The sequence below is a fragment of the Crocodylus porosus genome, unplaced genomic scaffold (assembly GCF_001723895.1).
Source record: "Crocodylus porosus isolate Cpor-Errol unplaced genomic scaffold, CroPor_comp1, whole genome shotgun sequence".
Classification (NCBI taxonomy): domain Eukaryota; kingdom Metazoa; phylum Chordata; order Crocodylia; family Crocodylidae; genus Crocodylus; species Crocodylus porosus.
The window spans coordinates 63,621,086-63,647,873 of NW_017728948.1; the positions used below are offsets into that span (position 1 = coordinate 63,621,086).

The 26,788-nt window shown below is 40.8% G+C and overlaps 1 protein-coding gene and 1 long non-coding RNA gene across 9 annotated transcripts in view; one reads left to right on the top strand and one right to left on the bottom strand.

The window, feature by feature from the left end:
* The window catches only part of SORBS2 (sorbin and SH3 domain containing 2), a 260,527-nt gene that overhangs the window by 213,441 nt on the left and 20,298 nt on the right, over positions 1-26,788 (top strand). For 3 of the 8 annotated variants that reach the window (XM_019552683.1, XM_019552685.1, XM_019552687.1), the window contains 5 exons: positions 7,639-7,727; positions 10,905-10,951; positions 15,038-15,152; positions 15,242-15,370; positions 20,443-20,646. In XM_019552683.1, coding sequence (XP_019408228.1) covers positions 7,639-7,727; positions 10,905-10,951; positions 15,038-15,152; positions 15,242-15,370; positions 20,443-20,646 — 584 coding nt within the window. Of the gene's footprint in view, positions 1-696; positions 3,430-7,635; positions 7,728-10,904; positions 10,952-15,037; positions 15,153-15,241; positions 15,371-20,442; positions 20,647-26,788 lie in introns of those variants that run through there. The other 5 variants (XM_019552682.1, XM_019552681.1, XM_019552679.1 and 2 more) reach the window with 5 other exon arrangements.
* LOC109321962 overlaps positions 7,691-26,788 on the bottom strand; it is a 106,479-nt gene continuing 87,381 nt past the window's right edge. The window contains exons 3-4 of the long non-coding RNA XR_002104250.1: positions 10,666-10,732; positions 7,691-7,778 (exon numbers count right to left, since the gene is read on the bottom strand). This is a non-coding gene — a long non-coding RNA (uncharacterized LOC109321962). The remainder of the gene's footprint in view (positions 7,779-10,665; positions 10,733-26,788) is intronic.

The window sequence follows — 26,788 nt, forward strand, 5'->3', positions numbered from 1 at the left end:
TCCTTTAGAGCATCTGCCATTAAGCTAATTGGCCATGGAGCAGGACTCATCTCACGGTGCTACTTGAATAGTTAAAACTTGCAACTGCAGTTCAGTGTTTTATTGGTGGCAAAGCAGTGCAGAATGTGAAACTGGAACCCAGTGGTGCTCAAGCTCCAGCCCACTGGCCAAATCCAGTCTACACAGCCATGCCATCTGAAGCTCCCCACAAGTTGAGAAGTGTGGTGGCTGGGAAGCAGTGGCAACATTAATTGCTGTGGCTTCTAGTTATCCGGATTCAAGCTCTCTCAGAGTTGGGTGTGTCTGGATCTAGGATTTTTGCTTTGGCTTCCAGTAGCTTTTATTTATCTTACTACCCCTGCAGAACCAGTGGTACTTTTTTATGGATAGAATGCCCCGATATTTAAGTGAATTTGGAGATGATTAGACACCTATGGCACTGAATCCCTTCTGATATTTAAATCATGCATAGTAAATGTTTGCATTTGGAAAACTAAACAACTGTTTAATATGGATTACTTGTTCTTCTTTTCTAATTTTTAATAATGTATGTACTGACCTTGATTGCTAGACTAAGTACATTAACTGCTTTCTCTTTTCTGTTCTTTCTGATATTTATTGACATTTCCAACTTTTTGAACCTGTTAATTTCTGGCAATGTCTCTTTTTTACCATGCTGCTCTATGGATTATAAAGGTGGGGATATTAGCAGAGTACATCCATCCCTTTTCAGTTATTCAATGCACAACCACAATGCCTCAAATGAGTTAGATTATTGTAGCACTTACCAACAGCATTTAGCTGTTCCAAGTGATTCAAGAAGGGCAGTAAGCTACAAGAATGGCTGGCAAATGACTCGTCAGAACGCAGAAGTCTGGAGCAGCACAGAAGAAACTGCCTCTCCCAAGCGGAAATCTCGTAGCTGCGATGATCTGCTAACAGACGATCACGACAACTTTGCTGATGCACAAGCCAAGTCTGAAAGCATGGGTTCTCTGTTATGTGAGGAGGATTCCAAGGACAGTTGCTCCATGGTCTGGGCCTCCCCCTATCTTCCTGACAGCCGCAGTAATGGTAGGTCAAGGGTTCGTCATAGATCAGCCCATGATGCCCCAGGATTCCTAAAACTGTACAAAAAAATGCATCGTATCAATCGGAAAGATTTAATGAACTCTGAGGTGATTTGTTCTGTAAAGTCCAGAATATTACAGTATGAGAAAGAACAGCACAAAGGCATGCTTCAAGGTTGGAGAGAATCTTCTACTGAAGAGGTCCCCAGGGACATGGTTCCTACCAGGATATCTGAATTTGAAAAATTAATTCAAAAGTCAAAATCAATGCCGAATCTAGGTGATGAAACATTATCAACAATAACACTTGAGCCTCCTAAAAATGGCTTATGTCCAAAGAGGCGATTTTCTATTGAATCCTTGCTGGAAGAGGAAAATCAAGGTAGACATCCCACTCAGGTACAACGACATTGCAAGCCTAAAACTCTGGTGCCAATTCATATTGAAGTGACCACTGATGAACCACAAAGATCTCACATGGATTTTTCAGACAGCGACCAAGATGGAGTGGTCTCTGATCTCAGTGACTTTATCCAGATAGAGGGTTCTTCCTTTTGCAGTGAAAGTGACTTTGATCACTTTTCCTTCACATCCTCTGAGAGTTTTTATGGTTCAGGTCATCACCACCATCACCACCACCACCATCACCACCACCACAGACATCTCATCAGTTCCTGCAAGGGTAGATGCCCAGCATCCTATACCCGCTTCACCACCATGCTAAAGCATGAAAGGGCTAAACAGGAAAGTACTGAAGATCCAAGGAGACAAGAAGCAGAATCTGGTCTCTCTAAGATAGCATTCCTAGTCAGTCCAGTGCCTTTCCGAAGGAAAAAAAGTGCAACCCCTAAAAAACAGACTGAAAAAACTAAAAGCAAGTCATCTGTGTTTGAAGCATTAGATTCTGCTCTCAAAGATATCTGCGATCAAATTAAAGCAGAAAAGAGAAGAGGAAGCTTGCCTGACAACAGTATATTGCATAGACTTATTACAGAGTTACTCCCAGACATTCCAGAAAGGAATTCATCTCTGAAAGCTGTTAGAAAGAATCCCATGCAACAGCCTTTTCATCCACTGCCTCAAGATGGTGCTATTCATTGTCCATTGTACCAGAATGATTGTGGAAGATTACCTCTTAGTGCCTCTTTCCAAGACATGGATACAACCAACAACAACAACCAAGACAATGATAGTGCACTGTGTTTCCAAGGTGGATTACCTTCCTTTCCTTTATTCTTGTGATTCACTCATCCATCCTGTGCCTTTCATTTTCAACCCCCTATCATTTCATTTTTACCAAGGATTTATGCAGGTTAAAATAAGTGTTCACCACAGAAAGGATGATGTTTTCCCATTGATGTATCTGATTAATATTAGAGGAATAAGTTAATTGTCTATTCACAAAATTGTAATAATCTGGTTTTCAAATAATGGCAGCATTATTTTTTCCACCAAGTCTGGAACAGTGATTTCCAAGCTATAAACCAATGATCCATGCTACAAATTAAACAAAGCCCTGTTTTTAATAATTGAGTCCCTAAGAGAAGAGATTTTTAGACAACTGAAAGGGTTTCACAATAAAAAATATGTATGCATTGTAAAGTGATGGACGAATGGAAAACAATGTGGTGAAAGCCTTCGCTGCATTTCTATTAATGAACTATGCATGGCATAACAAAATTAATAATATGTTCCGCCAACTATTTCAGTGTATACAACTGTCAGAAAGCTGAGGCATGCTCACTATGTCCATTTTTGTACAATTTGATCAAAGCTGCATGTGCAGTTTTTGTGAATAGACCCTTAGTCCATGAATAGTAAAGATTCCATTTTCACTGATCAAATGATGCAAGTTGCAATTCCATGGCAACAAAGCTAGATCTTTTAATTTAATTTACGTGTTAACAGTTGCCTTATCTTTTTCAAAGTGCAAAGTAGCAAAGGAAAATTAACAAAGCTGAAGGACACTGTGAAAGTGAATATAAATAAAACCTGATCCGTCTTGACAGTGATCCTCTTTTAAAGCTAGTATAAAGTTAATTGCTATCATCTTGATAAGTTTATTGTTAACTTCTCTTTAAAGCAGAATCATTGCATGAATTTAAATTATTTCAAGTGAACTAATTCAATGAAAATTTATATGGCCATTCCTGAAATCATAAAATTGATGTGGAGAAAACTAAGACTATTGTACACATTGTGTGCTCCTCTTGTCTTATCTTTAATTTTCACATTCTTTTCTGTAACTTTTGCTAGTGCCACATTTGGAAAAAAATATCAAGGATGCTGCCATTCTGTCTCAACTTGTTAAACAAAATGCAGAGAGTAAAAACACCTAAAAATACAATTTATAGTTCTACTACTTATGTTTTTGAGACGTGGTAATTATTTATATATCTCACTGAAATGCAATGAGTCATTATAAATAGAACTAGAAAATGTGTACACAAAGACCAGATTCAGCTTTTGCTTGAATCAGCAAAAATCTGGAGTAATGATAATTGCTAGATAGTTATTAGGCTTTCTGTAGATGTACAGTAATATAACTACAAACGGTATTTGGATCTAATTTTGAAATTCAGCTCAAAATATGGTATCTGCTAGAAATAACAGTCACAGAAAGTCTGGCAGTCTCCTAAAGTTGTATATTGAAGCTGTATTTCACATTTTGGCCTTCTGGTTATCAACAAGCTCTCAGCCTTTGCGATGCTGATGTGCAAGGGTAGGAAAAGGTGCAAGAGCCTCTTTCCTCCAACATAACCCAAAAACAGAATTTCTTCACTGTCTGCAAAACTGTGGTGAAAGGTAGTATGACTAGCCCTCTTGCCCATCCATCATGTTTTCTCAGGTGTCTGCCTGTCCAATAGAGTTAGAGAACAAACGAGGGAACCCCTTAGAGCAGGGGCTGCCAACCTGCCACGTGTGCCACAGTTGGAACGGGAGCCACCTCAGTGTGTGATGTGCAGAAGATCAGAAAGAGGGCAGGCAGCACAGAAGCAGATAAAGCAGAGAGCAGAAAGTAGAACAGTAGATAAGGCATGAAACGCATAGTAAGGAGCAGAAAGCAAAGCAACAGATCAGGTAGGGAGCAGAGGGCAGAGAGCAGAGTGGCACATAAGGCAGAAGGAAGGGATTGGAGTGGCATTCAGAGACAACACGGGGCTTAATTTGTTGTACACCTGCCAAAAAAGTTTGCCCCCACTGTCTTAGAGCATCCAAGCAAGAAGAGGACAGGACACTGAACAGAAACTCACTCACTATAAGGTATAATTGACTTTCTAGCAGTAGGCCTTTGGACAGCAGATACCACTCCAGTCTGGAGCAGTATCAAGGTGTTTCTACTGACTGCACTGCCCCTCTAGACATTTTCTCCTGCATAGGTAGAATGGCTCAGCAGCTTTCTCATTGAGTGCTATTACTTTGCTGCCATTCAGATACACATATGTGCACTCATGTACTCAAAAGATCAAAGATAGTATAACATAATGCCCCCGTAACATATGCAGAAATTTCCATTAATGCAGCCAGAAACACGTGCGGTTCTGTTTACACCATGTAAAGGTTACATTGGTACTTAAAAACTTGAAAATCATTGCTAAAACCCCCACTCATATAATAGCTTTGGTGACAATGAAAAGCTGGGTATGATGAAGATGAAATGATTGCAATGGCACTTTCTTAGCACATGGTAACCAGTGTGTGTTAGCCAGGTATTTCATTGACTCATATCACAGATGAGAATAAGCATACTATTATGATAATAAAAATGTTGTTCCAGGCCACATAATGTGGCAACTGAAGTCAAACAAGTGTAGGGGATAACAAGGAGGGTAGGGGTCCATGAGTTTATAGTGTAAGAATCACAGAAAATCTTTTTACATTGAGCTAGGAGTGTTATTCAAGTAAAAGAAGCTGTTCTTTCTGAAGCTGCATCATTCAATCTACCTCAAAGCACAGGGGATGCGCTCAGAACATTCCAACCACATTTTTGGCTGCAATTTAAGATATAGCACACACAGCCTATTTCTTGGAAGCAGTCTCTGTAACAGGTGTGTAGGCTTTGAGACTAAGTACAGTCTTTGCATGTTAATCTAAGCTGCAGATTTTAAACTGAGAAGCAAGTGAACAGACATTCACTTTTGATTCAGGAAATGCAGCGACATGCCTGCAGTAGCTCAGGCCAGAAGCCCACGTGCACTAGAGCATGGCTCCCAGCCTGCCAACCACTGCCAAAGGGAAGGGACTGGAGCTCAAAGGTTTTTTCCCCCTCCCTGCTCAAGCAGAAGAGTCTGGCCAGGCCCCAGCTTGGGGCTAGCATGCTGGAGGTTGCTACACACAACTTAGTCTACCTTAAAATGGAATGTAATAAACCAAAATAAACAAGAGAAAGCCTTGCATAAGTCTTACATAAACCTGAGGGCAGAGTCTCCTTACAGCCAGGTATTCATAAAGCCCTTCTTGGAGAATCAGCAGGTAGTTTTAGGCATTGCAGTGGAGATCCCACAGGCCTCAGCTCTACTTGGGTTTTACAGGTGCATTTGCACCCCTTTCGTGCCTTGACATTAGTGTACTTTTCACCTATAGCACCTTTGGCAGGACTCTCATGCATTCAGTGTCTTTCGTCTGTGCTTAAGTATTCCAGTCTCCCACCTTGTACAGGTTCTGCTTTATAATCTAAATGTAGTTCTCTGCTTTCTTTGGGACCTTCTCTTGTTCCCTTAGCTCTGTCACAAAGATGTGATAATTGTGCCAACACCCTCACCTCTCAGTCTGGTCCTGCAGGGCTTGGTCCTGTGCTCACCAAGGTGGCAGGGGACCAGTTCCTCCAGCCCTGGTTCCCCAGCCTCTTCCCCTTCCCCCATGCCCTGGAGGAGCAGAGGAGCATTACACCCCCTTCCCCTCCCTGTATCAACTTGGTTGCCTCAGTTACTGCCAGAGGTGGGAGGGGGTGGACTCTGCTGGTCTCCTGCTGACCCCCTGCCAAGCAGACCCTGGCTGGGGTCCCATGCTGGTGGGAGAGGGGATTTAAACATTCCTCCCTCCCCTCCATCTGAACCTGTCGGCCAAAGCCATCTGCACCCTCCACTCCAGTAGGAAAAAGCCTGGGAGGGGCTGCCCTCCCCCCGGTAGATCTGGACATGGTCCCCAGCCATGTTTCCCACCCCCACCCCCTTGTCAGCCAACCCTCACTGCTCCAGCTAGGGAGCAAGGGGTAGGGCCAGCCCTGCTCCCTGGAGCAGACTGTACAGCCCAGCCCAGGGCTGCAAAGCATTCTGGGAAGCTGAAGGACTCTGATCTAACTTGAACCAGGAAGGGGTCTGGAACAGAAATTTCATAAACCGGTCTGACCCAAATCAGTTAAGTCTGATATTACATTCAACCAGGTTCATCTTAAGCCAGTTTCAGACATTTTGATACCGGTTTATGTGCACTGAGCTTCTGTTCTATTATTGGTTTATCTGCATCTTCTGTCCTCAGCCTATCTGAAGAAAATATCCTCTATTGGGCCCAGAATGCTTAAGTTCCGAAATTGCTGGCAGAACCAATGACTAATAGTTCTTTTTCCTCCCTATCACTACTTTACAACCCTTATTTTCATTTGCAACCTTTACACAGTAGCTGCACAATATACTAAAAAGCATTTAGAGTCAGTCTGTCTTTTTGTAAGACTCAGAGAAGGCTAACCACAAAACGACGGAGAGATTGCTTTCAATTTTGTGTTTACTATTGGTACTTCTTGATAGAGACACAGGTTGGGTGAACAGATTGTGTGAACTGAACAAAAGGAAATGAATATTACATTTGCGGTCTTCTCTTCCAGATGTCATTGTGGCACTAGGAAAATACAGTTGGAAATCTGAGGACTGAAAGGAGGTAGTTCATTCAGTCCTCCAAAATTTTATAAACCTGAAATAATTCCCTTTATTTTCCTATTATGCAAGCAGCCTGCAAGATCATGGAGGGTGCATGACTTCTATTTAAGGACACTCTTTGTCAAATATATTAAAATATATAAATGCAGGTAGCGTCCTATCTTAAACTGTGCTTTACAGCAAATACGTCTTTCACAATGGTGAGTATTGATTGGTGCACTCTCACAGTCTGCCTTAAAATAAAATTGTTTTATGACAGTAACAGCCTTCTAACTTCCTATGTGCAACCTAATAAACAACTTGGTTAAAGAGGAAATTAATTCTGGGCCATAACACAGAAAAATATTCTATTCATCATTCAATCATTGTAACATAATTTTAAAAATCTGTCATGCATGTAATTATGTGTTTACATTGTTATCATTGAGGAAATTTTTCCTGCTGAGTTCTCAATACCGTTATCTTATACCCTTTTCTCTAGTGGTTCCATTTATTGAAACCCTAGTGCAATAGAGTTAAGGAGCAGAATACTCATATTGCTCCTACAGCTTGCACACATTGAGTTCTGCATTTGAATACAATATATATTTATGTTCAGATTCAAACTCTCCATTGTTATACATTTTTAGATGTCGTTTCCTTTTAAGTAAAAGCTAGAAATAAGACAGAATTAACCTGCTTTCCATTTTCAGTAGACCAGGAGTCCCCTGGAAGTTATTCTTCTGCTTTCACTGATGTGGGTCGAAGTACTCCACGGGAGAGAAGAGGAACTCCGGACAGAGAGGTAGTTAAACAGGAATGAATAAGCCAGCAGCATCAAAAGCCCAAACACTATCTGTAAAGGCAAAACACTAATGTTTATGCTATTTTAGCACCAACTAAAACTGTCTGGCAATGATGGGGAACCATAGGAGTACATGTATAACTAGCCATTAAATAGTGTAATAGAAAGCATGTTTAATGTTTTACAAAGAATGTGCTTCACTGTTTTCAAAGAATTGTATTTAAACAGAGTAAAAGAGCATCAAATTCATAATCAGTATCAAATAATATCAGTATCCCAACACAATGTCACTTACAGGATTTGATTTAAGATCCACTTGCTGATGGCATTACTATTACTTGACCAATCTTAAGTGAAGTGGAGATGGGCCAGGTCTTGCCTGATTATAAAAAGGTGCCATGTATGAATCAACTGGTAACAAAACAGGCCCATTCCAGCTGCACAGAGTGCTGTGCTCTTCCTTGAAGGAAACCTATCAAACTGGAAATTAAATTTCAGTTTGAAAACAGCTATATACTAGTGTTACCAACAATTCTTAAGATTCCGAATTGAAAGAGACTGGGGAAGAATTATTTCTTGTTTACTAGTTCTGTTTTCTAAAGTTAACTATGTGTATATACTCAGTTTCACTATTTTGTTGATGCTGCATGTTCTTCACCAGAAAAGACTGTTCTTAGAGAAAAAAAAAAAAAGAAAGGGGAAGAGAGATAAAGCCACACATGGTCTGTCTCTTTCTCCAGATAGTTTTTAATATCAACATTCTTTAATATATTTTAACAGGTTTTTTTAGGATGTACAGTTTAAAGGGGTTTATCAGAAAGCTGAATTCAAATTAACCCGTTTTTAAAAAAATCTAAGTTGATAGTGTCCATTTAAATAAGCTAGTCCACTTTCAGGAGCACAGATTTAATTTGGTAGTCTGTAGAAGTACTCTGCCTAACCTTTTGATAATGTTTGTTAGATAACAAAAAGGAAGGGAGCTAGATAGAGACCAAAGCTAAACAATAGGTATAATTATCCCTTTTTATCTTAATTTAAAAAGAGTACCTTCTTCAAGCTCTTGTTAATGTCCATTATCTTATTGCATCACAGTTTGGGATTAGATTGTTGTAGTCAACAATATAAACGCAAATTAAGCTGCTTTGTATCTACTAGAGGTGTACCAGTACATTGGTCTGATATCAAATCGGCACCGATATAAAAAAATATTGTCTGCATCAGAAGTCGGCCTGATATGACTGATAATTTGGATGATAAATGGCCTGTGCATGCGTGCAGCCATAGCGTAGTACATAGACAGTGAAGAGCTGTGTGCAGTTGATAAGTCTGGTATGGTGGAAGGGGAAGGGGCATGGGGGGGGTGGGATGGGAGATCAAGGGCCCCACAGTGAGTGAGGGGTGGAGCTGGGGCTGGGGCAAGGGATAGAGCAAGCGCTGCCCAGCCAGGGCGGGGCAGGTGCAGGACGGAGCATCAATTCATCTGGTGGTTGTGGGGTGGGGGGTGGCTCCCACCGCAGCGTGGCTTGTGTGGGAACCACTGGTCTGGTGACTCATCCAACACAAGCCTGCTAATCCAATGGCTTCTGCTGTTCATCTGGGAGGGCATGGGGTTGGCATGTGTGTGGGGCTGGGGCTGTACCAAGCTCTTTCCAGTTGGGCAGGGCTGGGCTTACAGTGGGCAGCGGGGGTGCTGGGATGGGTAGGATGGTCCACCCCAAAGTTCTTCAAAACAGCAGTTCCCGCACGAGCAGTGCAAGCTGCTTCCCTGCTCTCTGCACCCCACAGATGAGCCACCACTCAGTCCTGCACCCGCCCCACCCCAGCTGAGCAACACTTGTCCTAGCCCCTGCCTCAGCCCAAGCCCCACTTCTCCCTCACCATGGGGGCTTTGATCTGCCCCCCACCGCCCGCCATGCCCCTTCCCTCTCCCACCTTCCCTTCCACCACACCAGACTTACCAGCTGCACACATCTCTCCAAGCTACCCAGCTGGTATCGGCAATCAGATCAGTTTTGGCCGGCATGCCTCCTTAAAAATTGGCTATTGGTATCAGCCCCAAAAATTTCTATTGGTGTACCCCTAGTATCTACCTACCTCTCATCAGCATCATTTCATGCACAGAAGAATGAAAGTCCTTCAACCCAGAACTCCCCATCTACCTTCTACAGGGTTCTTATACTTTTTAATCATCAGTTCCTGATCACTATCAGAGACATGATGCTGGACTAGATGGGCTTTAGCTATAATTCATTGTGTACTGAACATAATTCATGTTTTAAAAACATGGTAACCTGTGATACCAAAAGGCTAGTTTCAGTCCTTACAGTCCCTTGCCCCTTGTATTTAGAAATAATGGTAATAGTTATGGGTGATTGGAGATAGACTTAGAGAAATGTGTGAAAGGGATTATATGATGTGATCACATGTGATAGCAGGGGACTGGACTCTATAATTCAGGGAGTCCATTCCAGTCCTATATCTCAGGAAAGAAATCAAAATAGTTAGGGAAATTAAGAATGCTTTCACGCTCTTCAAACCATGATTTCTTCCATTTTCCAGAAAGCAGGATATCATTTTCAGTAGGAATTAGCAGAAGGGTAGCAAAGTACATGTATGTAGTACAGAGAAGGCATCCTGAATAAAATGAAAGGCAATAAAAAGTGTCAGAGGTTATAGAATCCAGATTAATAACATAGGATATACAATATTTGGGTTGCTGTTACCAGACTTCTGGTTCACTTTCCAATTTTTAAAATAATTCTAATAGTTCCCATAGTTATATTAGTTTTGCATACACTTTGCTGATTGCACAGAGAGCACATCCTAACAGAGTGAGCAGTTTTGTTTGATTTTTGGTATAATGTTAAGTAAAAAAGGTCAACCTTTTCAGATATACAGGCTTAAAAAGTTAAGCTCATAAAAATCTATTTGTACTTACCTATATGGTCTGGTTTTCAGAAGTCCAGAACTTTTGACAAGCTTCATTTGCTTTTGCTCAGCATCCCCTATTTAGAAAATGAAAAAACTTATTTAAGTGCCTAAATATGGACCTAGTAGAAAAATCACTTCAGACATCTCTTTTTTATAAATAATTTTTCAAATTTGGCAGCCTAAACTTTTTTTTTTGCAATGTGATATTATCACATGTAGGTATTAATCACTTTACCTGCTTTTCAGAAACTGCCAGCTAGAGCTGTATATGACTTTAAGGCTCAGACCTCTAAGTAAGTATTAAAGTTCTGTTATTCTTTATTAATTATTTGTAAAATTCAGGAGCAGTCTTTTAAGAGTTCAAATAACTACCATTACCACCAATGTTCTAGCCTTGCAGAAGGCGAGACAATGGAAATAGTACATTTCTCTTGAGAGATCCGAACCCTAAAGGGGCTGCATAGAACTCTGTTCTGTTTTAAGAACCTGAATTAATGTGCTAAAAAACTATTTTATTTTTTAAAACTCTTGAATGTTTAAATACTCAATAATATCTCTTGAAAGGTAGGGACGTCAGTACATTCTTACCTTCCTGAGTACAGGTTCCAGAGCCCACCTCTTTTCTGTCACTTCTGTCGTTCTTTAAAATCCACAGTATTTAACCCAAGTTTTTCTCATTAATGAAGATCTTGAATTGTGTCAGTTAAATAGCATTATCCATGGACAATTTCAGTCTCAAGCTGAAGGACTACTTGAATGTACAGGAAGTTAGAAAACACAGATCTTGGGAAAATACATGGAGGAGATAAAAGAAAAAACATAGGCCAAGATTTTCAAAAGTGATTAACGATATTGGATACCTCAATTTTTGGTGCCCATATACAAGTACTTTAACTACCTGATTCCCCTGAAAATGCTGCCAATCTGGACACCAAAAACTGAAGGAACCAAAATTACTGGTCACTTGTGCAAATCTTCATCAAAGTATTTAAAGTTAGGTATTTTTCCAAGTAGTGTGCAGAACCAGAAACAGTTCAGAATTTAGAAATAATACAGTGGCCCAAATTACGATTTCAGTTATATTCATACAACCATACTAAAATCAATGGGCTTATGTGGGTACATTTAAAGAATACAAACAAAAGTGGCAGAGAAAGGAAAATAATTTTCATCAAATGTATTTGCATAAAAATAACTGGGATAAAAGACTGTTCAAAATGTGCACCAGCAGTGCTTTATGCTAAAACAATGATGTCATAAACCTATAGGGCATCATAAAGTAAATTCAAAGGATTATTGTACACATCTATATTAATAATTTATATAAATACAGAATTGGTGTACACTGAAGATGTTCTTCTTCATGCATAATAAATTGATTATATATTAGGGCTGTGCAAAGCTTCACTCGCTGATTTGATTTGGCAGAGATTCGGTGACCGAATCCAAATGGAGACCCTTTAATCTCTCCAAATTGAATTGGAACCCTCCAAATCAATTTAGAGAGATTTGATGATTTGGGCGTGGAAACAGCTTTAAACATTTTTTCTACATACCTCAAGGTACCAAGTGACTCATGAACGCTGAGATGATGGGGCAGATGAAGCATCCCATGGGAGCACAGGGGGGACCCCACATGCTTAGCGGCAGACCCAGAAGTGGACCAGAATTACTTTTGGTCCAGTTTTGGGTCTGGCGGGGAGTGCATGGGGGTCCTCCCCCACCCGCTGGCTTGATGACTGGTGTCTCCTGGGTCACCCCGTGGCCAACCACCAAGCCAGAGGAGCATGTCCCCCCCGCCACCCCATACACTCCCTGGCAGACTTCTGGTCCACTTCTGGGTCTGCCATCAAGCTTGCGGGGGAGACATGCTCCTGTGAGATGCTCCATCTGCCCCACCATCACAGCATTCGTGAGCCATGCCTGGTACCTCAAGGTATGTAGAAAAAACATTTAAAGCTGCATCTGTGGCTGAATCGCTTATTCTCCAAATTGGCATCAAATTTTCAGATTTGGATTCGGCTGAATAGAATTGGGACAATGATCCGAATCAACTAATCGAATCACTCTCCCCAATTTGGGCAGAATCTGAATCAAACAACTATTTGATATATCTATCTATATCTATATACAGATAGCTAGATACATCTCTCTCATATATATATATATATATATATATATATATATGATAGATATATTAAAGCATCCTACCCTCAATAACTAAGCTGTACATTAACAATTAAAAATGACATGAAGATAGATCCTGGAGACAGAGAAAGAACATGCTCTGCAGTGGTGCACCAAGGGTTGCATATCTATACTGTCTCTATGCCATGTCCAGTTGCCCACTTGCTCCTCCTTTGTCCATGCTTAGGCAGTGTTGCTGCCTAAACCAGTGTAGTATGCTTGCCAATAAACACAGCCAAGGCAGAGAGCCTAGGGTTGCATACACACATTCAGCTGGGAGAATTTTTCCGGGTTCATTCTCTTAGTAGGAAAACTCACTCAGAGACGCCTGAACAGACATTCAAATGCTGTGTCTCTAAAGAACAGTGGCTTGCAGTAGTGACGCTTTGCACCCCGGGGGGGCTCTTGTGCATACATTTTAGCATGCTGTGCAGGCTCCCTTAGTCTTCCCAGAAACATATGACAGTAGCATACAGGGCACCACTGATCAACTGAGCCAGAATGATTGCAGTCAGCTTGTGTCCCCACAGCCAAAAGTGGAAATTTTGAAAGGGCTGGGATGGGGAGGGGATTTTGCTCCCTGCTTAGCTGGAGCAGCAGAGTCCAGTATGTGACACTGTCTCCTAGGGAGTTGGTTTTGGGAGAAACAAAAGTGTGTTGGACTCTAGACAACTGTGCTGTGGCTTCTCTCAAAAGAAAATGTGTACAGAAATTCACTCTACCAGGAGAAACTCTCCTAGAAATGATTTAATCCTGGTTATTTCCAGGTTTCTTTGTTTTTTCTGGAGTGGCTATTTTTACTCAGGAAGAAAAATCCTAAACATATGTATACTTCTGGTTTCTCCTGCCCTTTCTGGACAAAGGTTCAGCACCACAGTAAGGTAGTTATATTGCCTAAATTTCAGGAGTTGATGCAAGTAGAGTGAGAGCCTAAGGACAAGGCATGCTTCATTGTGCCACACACAAATGTAGCTCTAAGACAGGGTAGACTTGACCCAAGTGTCTCTCCTATTTATCCATAGACATGCTGCTAAAGTAGCATCCACACAGAATATAAAGACACAAAGCTTTCATGCAAACCTATACTAATAAATACTATTGCCTTGAAATTGTGGTCCACAACAGTCTCTTCTTTTTTCTGGACCAAAAAGTTAGATGCCACACTCCAGATATACCAAACTTCAGATTGAAATTGGATTTTGGGTCCAAACTTTACAATTTACAACAATCCATAATTGCAAGTGATACCAGGAAATGCAAGATGGCTATGATGCTGCTTCTTGGGCTGTTTGTTAATAAAGTTACATTCAGATCTGAAATAAGTGTCAAGAGCTCAAAGGATCATAGGAAAGTAAGGCTGGAAGGGACCTCACAAGGTCATGTAGTCCAGCTCCTGCTCAAAGCAGAATTAAACCAACTAAACCATCTCAACCAAGCATCTGCTGAGCCTGCTCTTGAAAATTTCCACAATGTCTCTAGGTAGCCGGTTCCAGTGTGCAACTACCCTCATAGTCAGAAACCTCTTCCTAATATCCAATCTAAATTTCCTCTCCTGAAGCTTGAGACCATTGCTTCTACTTGTTTTCATGACTGCCATAGCTTATCCCTATCCTCTCTCTACTCATCCTTTGCATATCTGAAGACTCTTATCAACCGCCTCCCCCCCAGTCTTCTCTTCTCTGAACTAAATAACTCCAGCTGTCTTAGCCTTTCCTTGTAAATCATGATGCCCACACCCCTAATCATTTTTTGTTGCTCTGTGCTGGAATTTTTCCAGACTACCCACATCCTTCTTGAAGCATGTGAGCCAAAACTAGACACATTACTCCAGGTGAGGCATCACCAGGGATGAATAGAGAGAAAGAAATACTTCCGTTGATTTGCAAATGACACTCCTGTTAATACAACTCAGTATGCTGTTGCATTTTTTTTTTCCAGCAACAAGAGCAAACTGTTGGCTGATATTCAGCTTATACTCTAGTGTAATGTACCAGACCTTCTCTATAGTACTGCACCCTAGCCAGTCATTCCCCAGTCATGCAATTATTCTGTCCCACGTGCAGGACTTCATATTTGTCCTTGTTGAATCTCATTATGATTGTGGACCACAATCCAGTCTAACCATGAACTGTGGAAATAGAGCAGCTTAGCTGCAAATCTGTAAACATCTGACTAAGATAAATCTGTTACAGGGAGCTGTCCTTTAAGAAAGGAGATACTGTTTATATCCTCAGGAAAATTGATCAAAACTGGTATGAAGGAGAACATCATGGAAGAGTTGGAATTTTCCCAATTTCTTATGTTGAGGTTTGTTCTTCTATTTTCATTTATCACATTATTTTTTAAAATAGTTCCACAATAAACAACATATAATGAAAATATGTATGTTCTTTCAGAAACTTTCACCCCCAGAAAAAGCACAGCCTGCCAGGCCACCTCCCCCAGCACAGATTGGAGAGATTGGAGAAGCTGTTGCCAAGTATAATTTCAGTGCGGACACAAATGTGGAGCTGTCACTCAGAAAGGTAACATTTAGAATTACATAAGTGGAATATCATGTACACGGTGCATCTTTTAATGATCAACTCATAAAGGCTATTGTTTGATGATTCCTGGAGTCACAATGCTACTACTACTGAAAAGCAAAAATAATGGTAGAGGGGTATTTACAGGATAACTAATTAACCCTTTTTCTTTCCTATTTACTTGTATATGGTGCAAATCAGTTACAGGGTACAAAACAAATAATTAGCTTGCTGAATTTCCACATGTAAATCTCTGCTTACATTTACAAATTGGATAATTGGGTGCCAAATCTTCTGATTTTCACATAATTTACCTGTTTGCACCTTTTTAAAATGGCCGTGTCCATACTCACAATTGTGGCATGTTGTGGCTGCAGTCGGTTCGTGGGCACATTATTTTAGCTACATTCATTGTTTCAGGCACTTCACCATAGATATAACAACATTTTCTATCTGCTCATCTGTGGACATCATTTAAAGCAATATATTAAATAATTATCCCAGGTCTGTCCAACTTTGGCAGGCACACTGCTGACTATATGGTGCTGGGGCAACCTGCCTACTACATGGCCTGTGCCAGCAGCAAGAGGCCCACCACTGCAACGGCAGCACTTGTGTTGTGTGCTGCTAGGGTGAGCAAACAGCACACAGCCCCACACCATTTCCTGTTTTGCCTGTGCTGGCAGCACACAGCACACAGACTCCCTGCTATGTGGACTGCACAGGTGGCACACAAACCCCCAGGCCCTCCCCCAGTTGGGCAGCAGCAGGAAAGGTATCCATGGGGCCTGCAAATCACTTATTAAATGCTCATGGGCTACCAGTTGGACAGCCCTGAATTATTCTGTACCAGAGAATCATGCATTGTTGTCAAGCATTGTTGGATGTTGTGATTAATGTCTTCTGCTGGAATACAGACTTGTATTATTACTTGGAATCTATTCTAGAATCTAGAATTCACAGAATCAGAGAATCATCGATTCTCTGATTCTATTTTTGTTGTTGCAAGATATCTCATGCAAGTTTCTAAAAGAATTCACATTTACATTTTTCTGTCTAATTCTAATGTGTTATGTACCAGCATATTTATTCAGTCTCCTTAAATATAAATCTATAGAACTAAACATTTTACTGAATAATTCCTAATTAGGCATCGAGAGATTAAAATGTTAATCATTGAATTAATTAGTTATAGCCTGAATTGTAATGTATGTAACCAAGACTTAACTGTTTGTCATGAAAAATGGACTGAGGAAAAATCATTATTCATACATAAAATAATGCTTGCAGTATAATGGAAATGAAAAGACGATCTTGGAAGCTGAAGTTGTCTGAAAACCAGTCATTTTTTCAGATGGAAAATTCATTATCCAGGCTTGAAAATGGTCACTATTTAGACTAGAAAAGCTAAAAAAGATTTTATAATGGTGATACGCAAGATTTCAATTAGGGCAATTGCTAAAAGGGTGGTAGCAGATAATTTGGTAGGAAGGAACTCAGTGATCTGCTCTTCTTCTGAAAATGAATCCAAAACATGACCTTCTTGATAGTGATTCAGAGCTGCCCCTATACCCACTTAAGTGACTATGGTAGTCTTTCTATTGACTTTATTCTCAGTGGCTCAGCCCCAGATTGTGTTTAGAAAGCCCTAAACTCATGGAGAGGAATTCAAGGATTATTTTTAAATGTGAATATTTATAAGCATTTTCAGAATACACATTTCTGGCTGCTGAGCTTTGTACTTCTCTCTCCTGACAGCCTAGTTGTGATGAAGGACTAACTGGAATTTGCTTGTTTTATTTTTTCAACTAGAGATCCTTTTATGGTAGCCACAAAATCAGGAACAGAAATAAAATTACGTAAATCTAAAGCAGATTATCCAGATTATAGGAAGTGAAAAGGAAAAGACTTTTTATCAGGCATGATAAGATGCATGTCATATAAAACAAGTGGAAGTTCATAGAATTTAATAGAAAAAAATGTTTGAGGGGAGTGCTTCTTTCTTTCTTCTTTTTTTATAGCCAGTTTCTAGGCTGCCTGTAAACAATGAAAAATAACTATTTTTAATCAGAGATTGAGAGATTGGATATGCTCCATCAGTGAAAATACAGATATTGTGTCTTTTCCTCTTTGTTAGGAATTGCTTTTGAAGTTTGTAACATACTCTGCATTGAACAATAATACCAGCTGTTATAGGTAACAAGAGATTCAGTATTGCCAACGCTCATGATTTTTGGTGTTCTTAAAGTCTACTGTCAAGCTGCCACTTAGCTGGTAAATGAACACATGACTACCCTGAGCAGGGCCCTTCCTCAACTCATCTGCCATGCCTTGATGGTACCTAAAAAAATAAAAACTTAAAAATGAAAGGAGGGGCTCAGCAATGTAATAGCTGGTCCCCTATTGGGGTACTCACGGTTCAGTTGAGGCTGACTTGGGGATCCACCTCCCCTACACTTAATACATTTGCCAACTGTTAATGTCAATACATCACAGCCCGTAATAGCTGCTTCAGCTCTCTGGCCCCATTCGTCTGTCACTGACTGGAAATCCATCATCCAGTCCCTCGGTGAGGGTGTACCAAGTGTCCTCTTCACCACCTATCCTCACCCTAAGCTCAGGGCACCCTGCACTGGGCTTACCCCTCCTGGGAAAGAGCCCTTACTGGTTGACCCAATTGGTCTTTAGATTTTCAAAAAAAGGAAAAGAAAACAAGAAAGGGGTTGCCTGTGAGAGGCTCAAACAAACCCCTCACATGGTTTCCCTTCTCAGCCTCCCTTTTTGGTAGTAGCAAGGCTGCTGAGGGAGCGCAGGGAGTTGGATAGTGGCTCCCTGTCTTTTCCTGGCCCTATTTTAGCAAGGACCCAGGTGGTTTGGTGCCCCACAGCTTTGGCGCCCCACAACATCCCCTGCCCATGGGCTTAGTTTGCCTGGTGTCACCTCCCAGCCTCTCTCTCCTCTTCAGCACTATCTGTGCCTTTTAAATTTCCCATGGTGGTGCCTGTGGCTGACATCATCAGCCAAGTGCCACCCAGACTTGTTCCACCTTGCTGGTGAGTTATCCTGCTCCCCCAGTGCTCTCTGCCCTTTCCCGTCCAGATTAGATAAGGCTATCGGGGGCTTGAGAGGATGTGCATGGTCCTTGCCACTGTGAGGGTGTGGGGCCTAGGCATGGCCGTGTTCTCCCTAGTGCCCCCTACCGTCACTCAAGGTGATTCAGCACCCTCTGGTTCTCGTCCGCCACGTCTTTGATGACAGTTAGTTCAGATGGGAGGCTACCTTTATCCCCTGGTGAACAGTGTAATTGTCCGTATGGGGTACCTCAGCACACCCCTGCCTTAAGGGCAATGCGTGCCTCCTACCTCCCCTTTAGCACGCCCCAAGCCTCACAGCTGTTCTCTGGATGTTGTTTGGGTCCCTTGCCCTTCGGTGCCTTCTCCAGCACCCCTCGGGCTCATCCTGCCCTGGTGCCCCGCTCTGGCACCCCCGGGCTTGTCACCCACCTGGCGCCCCTCTCCAATCTACCTGGGCTTCCCACGCCACTGGCACCCCTCAACCGGCGCCCCTGGATTGGTTAAGCAACCTGCACCCTGATACCGGTGCCCCTGGGCCGCTGCTGCAACCTGCACCCCACTACCGGCACCTCTGGGCTTGCCGTGCCCAGGCCTCGTCCCACAGGGTCTGTCTCTTGGGTTTATCCCACTCCTCGCCCTCTGTGGAGCCTTTGCCGCACCTTACATGCTTCTCGCCCTCTCTGGGGCCTATGCCGCACCTCTCGCACCCGCTGCCCCACTCTGGGGCCTGTGCTGCGCCTCTCGCGCCCGTTGCCCCACTCTGGGGCCTGTGCTGCGCCTCTCATGGCTGGGGCTACAAACCCCACACCCCGAGCGCCTCTCCAGCACTCCTTGTGCTGTGCCCACTGTGGCTGGGCACCGGGAACCCCCAAGCTACTGGGGAGTCCCTGTGAGGCCTCCTCACACCCCTACAGCCTCACCCGGTCCTCCAGTCTAACCATAAGTAAAAGAGTCAGCCAGCCAGCTACAACATAACATAAGCGCCTGAGCTCATAATGCCAACTCCACTCAATGCTGGACTCTCATCCATACGTCTGTCTGGGCTCTCTCTCTCTCCCCTCGCATCATTGCAGCCAGTCAAACCACCACCATTGACTCTGCTGCTCAGCTCTCCCACAGAGCTGCGACTCCTGCGGCTGCCAGAGGGGAACTGTTGGTCAGGCTCCGGCCTGGGCTGTTTATAAAAGCCCAGCCCTGCCCTCTTCTGGCCACCTGACCTGCCTGGTCACCCTGGCAACCAGCACCTGAGCTGCCCTGGTGATTGGCAGCTCTGATAATTTCAATCCCAGTCACGGGGCACCTACGTGACCCCGTGACAGCCACCACATCAGTGCTTTGGGAATGTGAAAAACTTAGCTCTTTCCATATATATAAAATAAATAAATAAATAAAAGGAAAGAGCTAAGTTTTTCACATTTACACAAATTTACATTTCACACACACACTATATATATATAAATTATATATAATTTATATATAAAGAAAGAGTTAAGTTTTTCATATTCCCAATGTGCTGACTTCAAGAACAATGCCAAAAATCAGACTTGGCAACACTGTAGATTTTACAATACCATGGATTGTGTTTTCCCTTTTTTTTTTTTTAAATTTGCTAATTTAAAAAAAGCATACAACATCTGCAAGACATTTACATTGGGTGCAATAATGATTATTATTACTTGTTGTAGGAAGAGATCAGGCCAGTCATGTAGTAGAGGAGCAGAATACATAGAAAAATGGGGCTAGAATATACCTTCAAGGCCAATATCTGATATTAGAATGGTACCACCATCTAGTCCACTTCTACTGAAATGGGAATCATCCTTTAGTGAGGTTATTGGGGAAATGTGAGGGGAATGAGAACATGTGGGAGATTATCATGACTCTGAGTGGTCACAAAGAATCACCAGGTGAAAATATTGCCATGTTCTGAGTTACTAAAATATTCAAAATAAAGTTATCCCTTGTTCACTGATAATGAATTTTCATAATGCATTACAGGGAGACAGAGTAATTCTTCTTAAACGAGTTGATCAAAACTGGTATGAAGGTAAAATACCAGGAACCAACAGACAAGGCATCTTCCCTGTTTCCTATGTAGAAGTCATCAAAAAGAATGCCTTGAAAGGTGTTGATGACTACCCTGATCCTCCAATACCCCAAAGCTATTCTAGTGACAGAGTACACCATTTAAGTTCAACTAAGGTAAGAAAGATTTTTCCCCACCATATCTAGAAAATATTACTTAATACAATCTTGTAAGTCTTTGGTAAGATCATCAGTAAAGAGTTTAATATGCATGTTTAAAAAGTAAAAAAAAAAAAAAAAATCTTAAATTTTTTTTCCTGAAGATATAAAGCAGCGTCACTGAATTTTCATTGCATTAACTTTCCTTTATAGACATTTTACTATACGCTGTGGCATTTAAGACTTTCTTGCTTTCACTATAGTGATAAAATTAAAAGCGTAAAAAACACACAAAAGTTTCATTTCCAATAATAGCATAAATACCCTTCATAAATTCCTGTTCTCTTTTCATTGACTATTACATCATGGGCAGGGACAGGCAAAGAGTTGGACTGATAGTCAAGCCCACCACAATAATACTTGTTCAGCAATATTGAACAGGATTTAAACACTGGGGGCTATGTTCAGCTAACTTTCACATTGGAACATGAACATCTTGTCCTGATGAAGCCCAGAAGAGTTCTAAAAGAGTTGTTTCCATGGGGACATAACTGGCCTTGTGTTTTCTTAATCCATCCTTGCTTACAAAGATGCATTAGGTCATGCGATAGCCAGTAAGTTCTTCTGTGGCTTTCCTTCTTTCTGCCACCTGTACTCCTGAAAGGAAACCCTCTTCAAAAAGTGTGCACTCCCCAAGACAATAGTGCAAGATAATAGCATTTATATAATGCTATAAGCATGCAGATGTTGTCAAGTTGCAGAACAGTTTAGGTTCAGATCTATATATGGCTACCACCTGAAATGTTGTTCTTTACAGTTTATCATATTTAATGGAGCACACTCAAATGTTTCAGAAGAGTCTTGAACCCCTTTCCATCCTAGTCTATACAGCCAGCACAAATCATGTTGGTGAGAGAAAGGTGATTTCTACTTCAGGTGATTCTATCTTTTCGGTGTTGAGCTCATTCTGATCAAGCTGATAGCTGATATAATAGCCCTCTCAAAGATTTGCTGGGTATGGAGTTTCTTAAATAGTGACAGGTCCTTGGAGATTTTTCTCTGAGACTTCAGTTAGCATTAATGAGAGTTACCAACTTCTGAATGTCGAGGGGAGAGAAAAATTTAAATTTTCATTTTTTCCTGTCTTATCTCTTTAGCATGTTCTGTTTCTGTATGTATATAGTCTATAAGCTTTCTTTGTTCAGTTGTGGTCTATATTTGTTTCACTGTTATCAGAATAACATTTTACCTCATTTCTATTTGTAATACTGTGTAATTATTCACATGTTGGTGCTAATTTAGCAGGTTGAAATATGAAAGTTTCACTTCTGTGTTTAAATAATTCTAACTTTTGCCAAAAGGTATCCGTGGTGGGTAACTGTGACTTCAATTTTGTGCCTAAGGATGATAGATAGCATCAAATGTGAGGTTCACTGGAACAGATGTTTCCTGCTCTTCAAACATGTACACAAAAGGATGTCAGCTGTTAGATTTACCACCCAATAAGAATTTTGGGAAAGAAGTAACAGTGATAAACCTGCGTGAATAGGGAAGTATCCAGTTCAGATTCAGCCGATTCAGAGGACAGTGATTCTATTTGGAGATTTAGATCACTGTCCCAAATTGATTCAGCTGAATCAACTTATGAAGATTCGGTGCTGATTCGGAGAAATTTGGAGATTTGGTCATAGACTATACTGAGGAATCACTGAAATACCTAAAACTTTGTCATTTTTTGACTGATTTGGATAAACATTTCAGAGATGGTAGCCCCTTCTGAAGGCACAAAGCATGAGAAGTTCCAAGGAGATAGGTGCAGGGGTTTCTGGGAAACTGTACCTCAAACGGCTGAAAGCTAAACTTGTGTCATGTGTGTTAAGGCAAATTTGGATGAAAATAGCAGGGATGGTAGCCCCTTCTGAGGCCATGAGGGCTGCCAAGTTTCAAGGAGAAAGGAGCAGGGGTTTCACTGCCAAGGAAAATACAGCTTTCTTTTTAAGAAGTGGGGGGGAAGGGAAACAAGAACAAATATAAATTGAAAAAAAATGGATTGGATAGGGATAAGTAGAGGAATTCTAGTTAGTAAGCTATATCCAATCCTTTCCAAGAACAAAAAATATCAGGAGACTGACTAGATAGGAAGCCAAGCCAGTCCAGTTCCTTTCAGATGCTGTTGTTCACACAGAAACAGCTCACAAAAGGCACAGAAAGGCTGCAGACAGAGGCTTATGTGCTGTTTCTACGTCCTTCCCCACAGCACTGTGATTGGAAGGGGACTCAGGGAAAGATCACAATCACTGGCCAGCTACAGATGTCAGTCTTTCCCCACCCTGCTCCTCCTCCCTCTTCTCAGTTTGTTCCCCTGAAAGACTGCCTTCTGAATCTCCAAATCTTTTCGGAATCAATTTGGAGGGAGGGGGGTTTCCTTCTCCTGATCCAGTTCAGATTCGGTGATTTGGCCTCTGAATCTTCTCTGAATTGAATTGTTGACCGAAGCTTTGCACACCCCTAAACAGTAAGTTCAACAGTAGCTTGCCATCCTACACTCCCCATTGGTTCAACTCTGTATTACATAGCCTTATGGCTACAATTCTGATTGTTCCACTGAGACCTGGGCTGTTGCTTCAAAACATTTAGTTTCCAGTGAAACTCACCCTCAAGTTAAAATCACTCAAGTATTCTTTAACATTTAGATATTTCACAGTCTCCATTACTGAAAAGCTGAAAACCTGGAGAAAGAGAATGAATCTGAAATAAGTGTAGGAGAGTCGCTGTCTCCAGAAGCTCCAAAAAGAATATAGAAAGTCTGTCCTTTATATTTTTACAGATAACTCACTGGATAGCCCAAATTTTCTTGGTTACATTAGAAAACTAAAAATGCTACAGGACAGATTCTCAATTTGTGTAAATTATCATAACACTATCAATGAAACTATGATGATTTAGATCAGTTAAGCATCTGCATCTTTGATTAGACAGATACAAGATGCCATTTGTTTTTGTTTTTTCTTCCTTCCCACTCCATAAAAGAGAAGCAGTAACCAGAATTGGCTAAATTTCTGAAGATATAGAGAAACAGAGAATGCCAGGTTTCTGGAGAAATTAGCTAAGTTTTTTGACATAATAGTAAGGGCTCATTTGCCTTATTTTCCATTCCATTACACCAATGTTTATGATGATGTCAGTGTAGATACCTCTGAATAAAAGCAGCATACAACTATGACAATGTGGAAAGCCAGGCCCTGGAGTCAGAACCTAGAACAGGTGTCAACAGACATGCATGTTAGTGGATATCTGATTTTTTTTTCTTTTAGAAAGCAATGACATTTCATGTGACAAAGAATTTCTGCAGCAATGGCTGCACTCCCATACATGAAAAATTAACACTGCACTAAAACTTCTAAAGTAAATCTCCCTCACACATAGTAACAAGAAGGTATTTAAAACTCTGTTAAATTTGGCAAGAGAGTTTAGTATCAGGAAGTCCTTATTACAGAGTGTCTAACTTTTCCAAAATAAAGCTATCTACCTTGAGAACTTCAATACAAGGTAAGTATTTTCCCTCTTCTGTCCATGCTGTGATATTCAGAAATTAAACCTTTTGCTATTTCTACAATACTACGTAAAATGTAAAGTAGCTGGATAACCTAAAACATGCAAAGAGATGCAGTCTAGAATTGTTTTGGATGACTTTAACAATGAAATCAAAAATTTTTTTAATTCAAGTTAAATTTGAAGGATTAATAGTCACACAAATACATTTTCAGTATTTACTGAAGCAATGGATATCTACAGATGCGGTGTACGTTTGACTCTCAAGTCTGTCATTCTTACAAAAGGACATTTATTTTACCAGAAGGATACTTCAATCAATAATATGTACTGGTATTCAAGATATATTGCTCTGTACTGTGCTGTCACCATTTTAAAAAGTCTACATTCAGTCAGATTTGAGTGTTATGCATCTTTATGGAAAATGTAATCTTGTTCAAAATAACATCTTTTTTTAAATAAAAATGCACTGTGTAGCTACTGATGCCTTAATAAAAGTATGCAATGTATTTAAGATGTTTCTATAAGATCATCTCACAGAAAAGTGCAGAAAATAGTGATCATATTACAATTAGACATTGGCCAGTTTATTTTATTTCTGTTAGTATTTAATGGCACCTAAAATGAGGCAGGTGCTTCTAGCAGTACCTCTGTTCTCAAAATAATAGTTACAGTTTGAAAGAAATGACAGCAATCTTGATCGTATGATTGAACAACTTGTGACAGACTTGTGATAGAGCAGTAAATAACATAACTCCAGTGGATCAAATTTAAACTCCCTTCATGAACTCAGTGATTCAGATATGTCTTGATGTTTGACATTTAAGTCCCAGGCCAGAACCTGATAGAGTTTCATTTTTCAAATGTCTTTTCTTCTACTCTGATTCATGTCCTAATGATTTCAGACATTTGTACATATTGAAATAGTATCCTGTAAGCCAGAAGATGGTAGAGAACTTCTTTAATCACTCATATGTCCAATGTCATTTTCATTTTTTCTTTTAATTTCTTTTTTTTTATTTCTAAAGTTGCCTTCCAAAGCATCATCCCCACTTCCCAGGTGTCATTCCTCTCCTTGGTCAGACTCTACTAAAGAGAATCTTCAGACTGTCACTAATGAATTGCTCTCACTGACTGTTGGTTTTCTACCTTCAAGCATATCTGTCCCAACTCCTCCACCTTTTCCTGACAACGTTTTTCATGACTTAGAAGAACTGAGCTCTTTGGCATTATCAGCTTCTCAGTCTGTAGCAAAGCCTGCAGGTAATACCATATGCCAATTTCTGAACAGTCACATTTTTCCACTTACATCAGCAGAGGTCTCTCTCAGCTTTCCTGAATCCCTTCCTCAGCCCTTTCCTAAATCTACCTCTGTATCACTTCCTCTAGCAACTCAATCTTATGACAAATTGAATAAGCCTATTACAAATGGTATCAAGCTGGATGAAAAGAAATATAAAGATTTGAAAGAAATGATTGGGTCTCCAGCTGTCAGAGAAAACAGAAATGTATCAGATTCTACAAAAATATGTGGAATCCTGGGCACTACTTTTGCCGTCTCTGAGACCCCTAAAGTTGACTCCTTACCCAGAATGCTAGCTGCAGTTGATGAACAGGAAGAGGAAATCTGTGAAGAGCTCCTGTCAATAATCCAAGGTTGTCAGCCAAAATTTCAAGATTCAGGTTTCTACAGGTATGCCCCTGATGTAGCAGGACAAGTATCAAGACTGCATATAGTGGAGGACCCGAGACATGATAGTTTAAATTCTACAGTAGCAATTAAACGAGCAACTCCAATACATTATGAAGAATACATTTCACCGAATATCAATAAAGAGGTATACCAATGTCTTTTAGCTTCTGCATTTAAGTTCCCACTATAATTAGTCTTTTGTAATATATTTTGTGTATGTATACACATACACAGTGGGCAGGTCTACATGAGATACTTACGGCACATTAGCATAATAGTACTGTGCAGTAGCATGTCACAGCACAAACCAGGCTAATAGCCCCCTGCGCAGTGTTATTAGACTAATACGCAGTAAGCATCACTAAATAATTGTACGCCAGTGCTGCTGCACAGTAACTGTAGGTATTGGACATTTAGTTAGTACTTTAAGTGAGTACTAAATTAAATGTGCAGTATCTAAGGCACATTAATGAATGTGTAGATGCACCCACAGTGTTCTAATTATCTTGTATTATATTTAAAAACTTATATTCTTAACAATAGGAAAAGGTACCAGTATTAGAGCATAAATTCTCACTCTTCTCTAATAACTCTTGTCTTTTTTAAATAGAAGGAAAGGTCATTGAAAGTTACAAGGTGTCTTTATTTCCTCCTATTTGCCCTTTTCTGCTAGTTAATTGCCATCAGAACAGTTCTGACTCGAAAGGAAGAACATATAGGCTTTTCACTGGCCCAGCTTCACTGCCCTTTGAATTACTTGGCAGCATTGGAGCCCTGAAACACAGTGCTATCAGCATTCTTCTCAGAAGCTGCCTATACACATGCTCAGAGGTGGGGTGATGGGGGTTGGGGGGAATTAATAGAGCTGTTCCTGGGCAGCCACTCTAATTAAAACACATCACTGTCATGTGTATT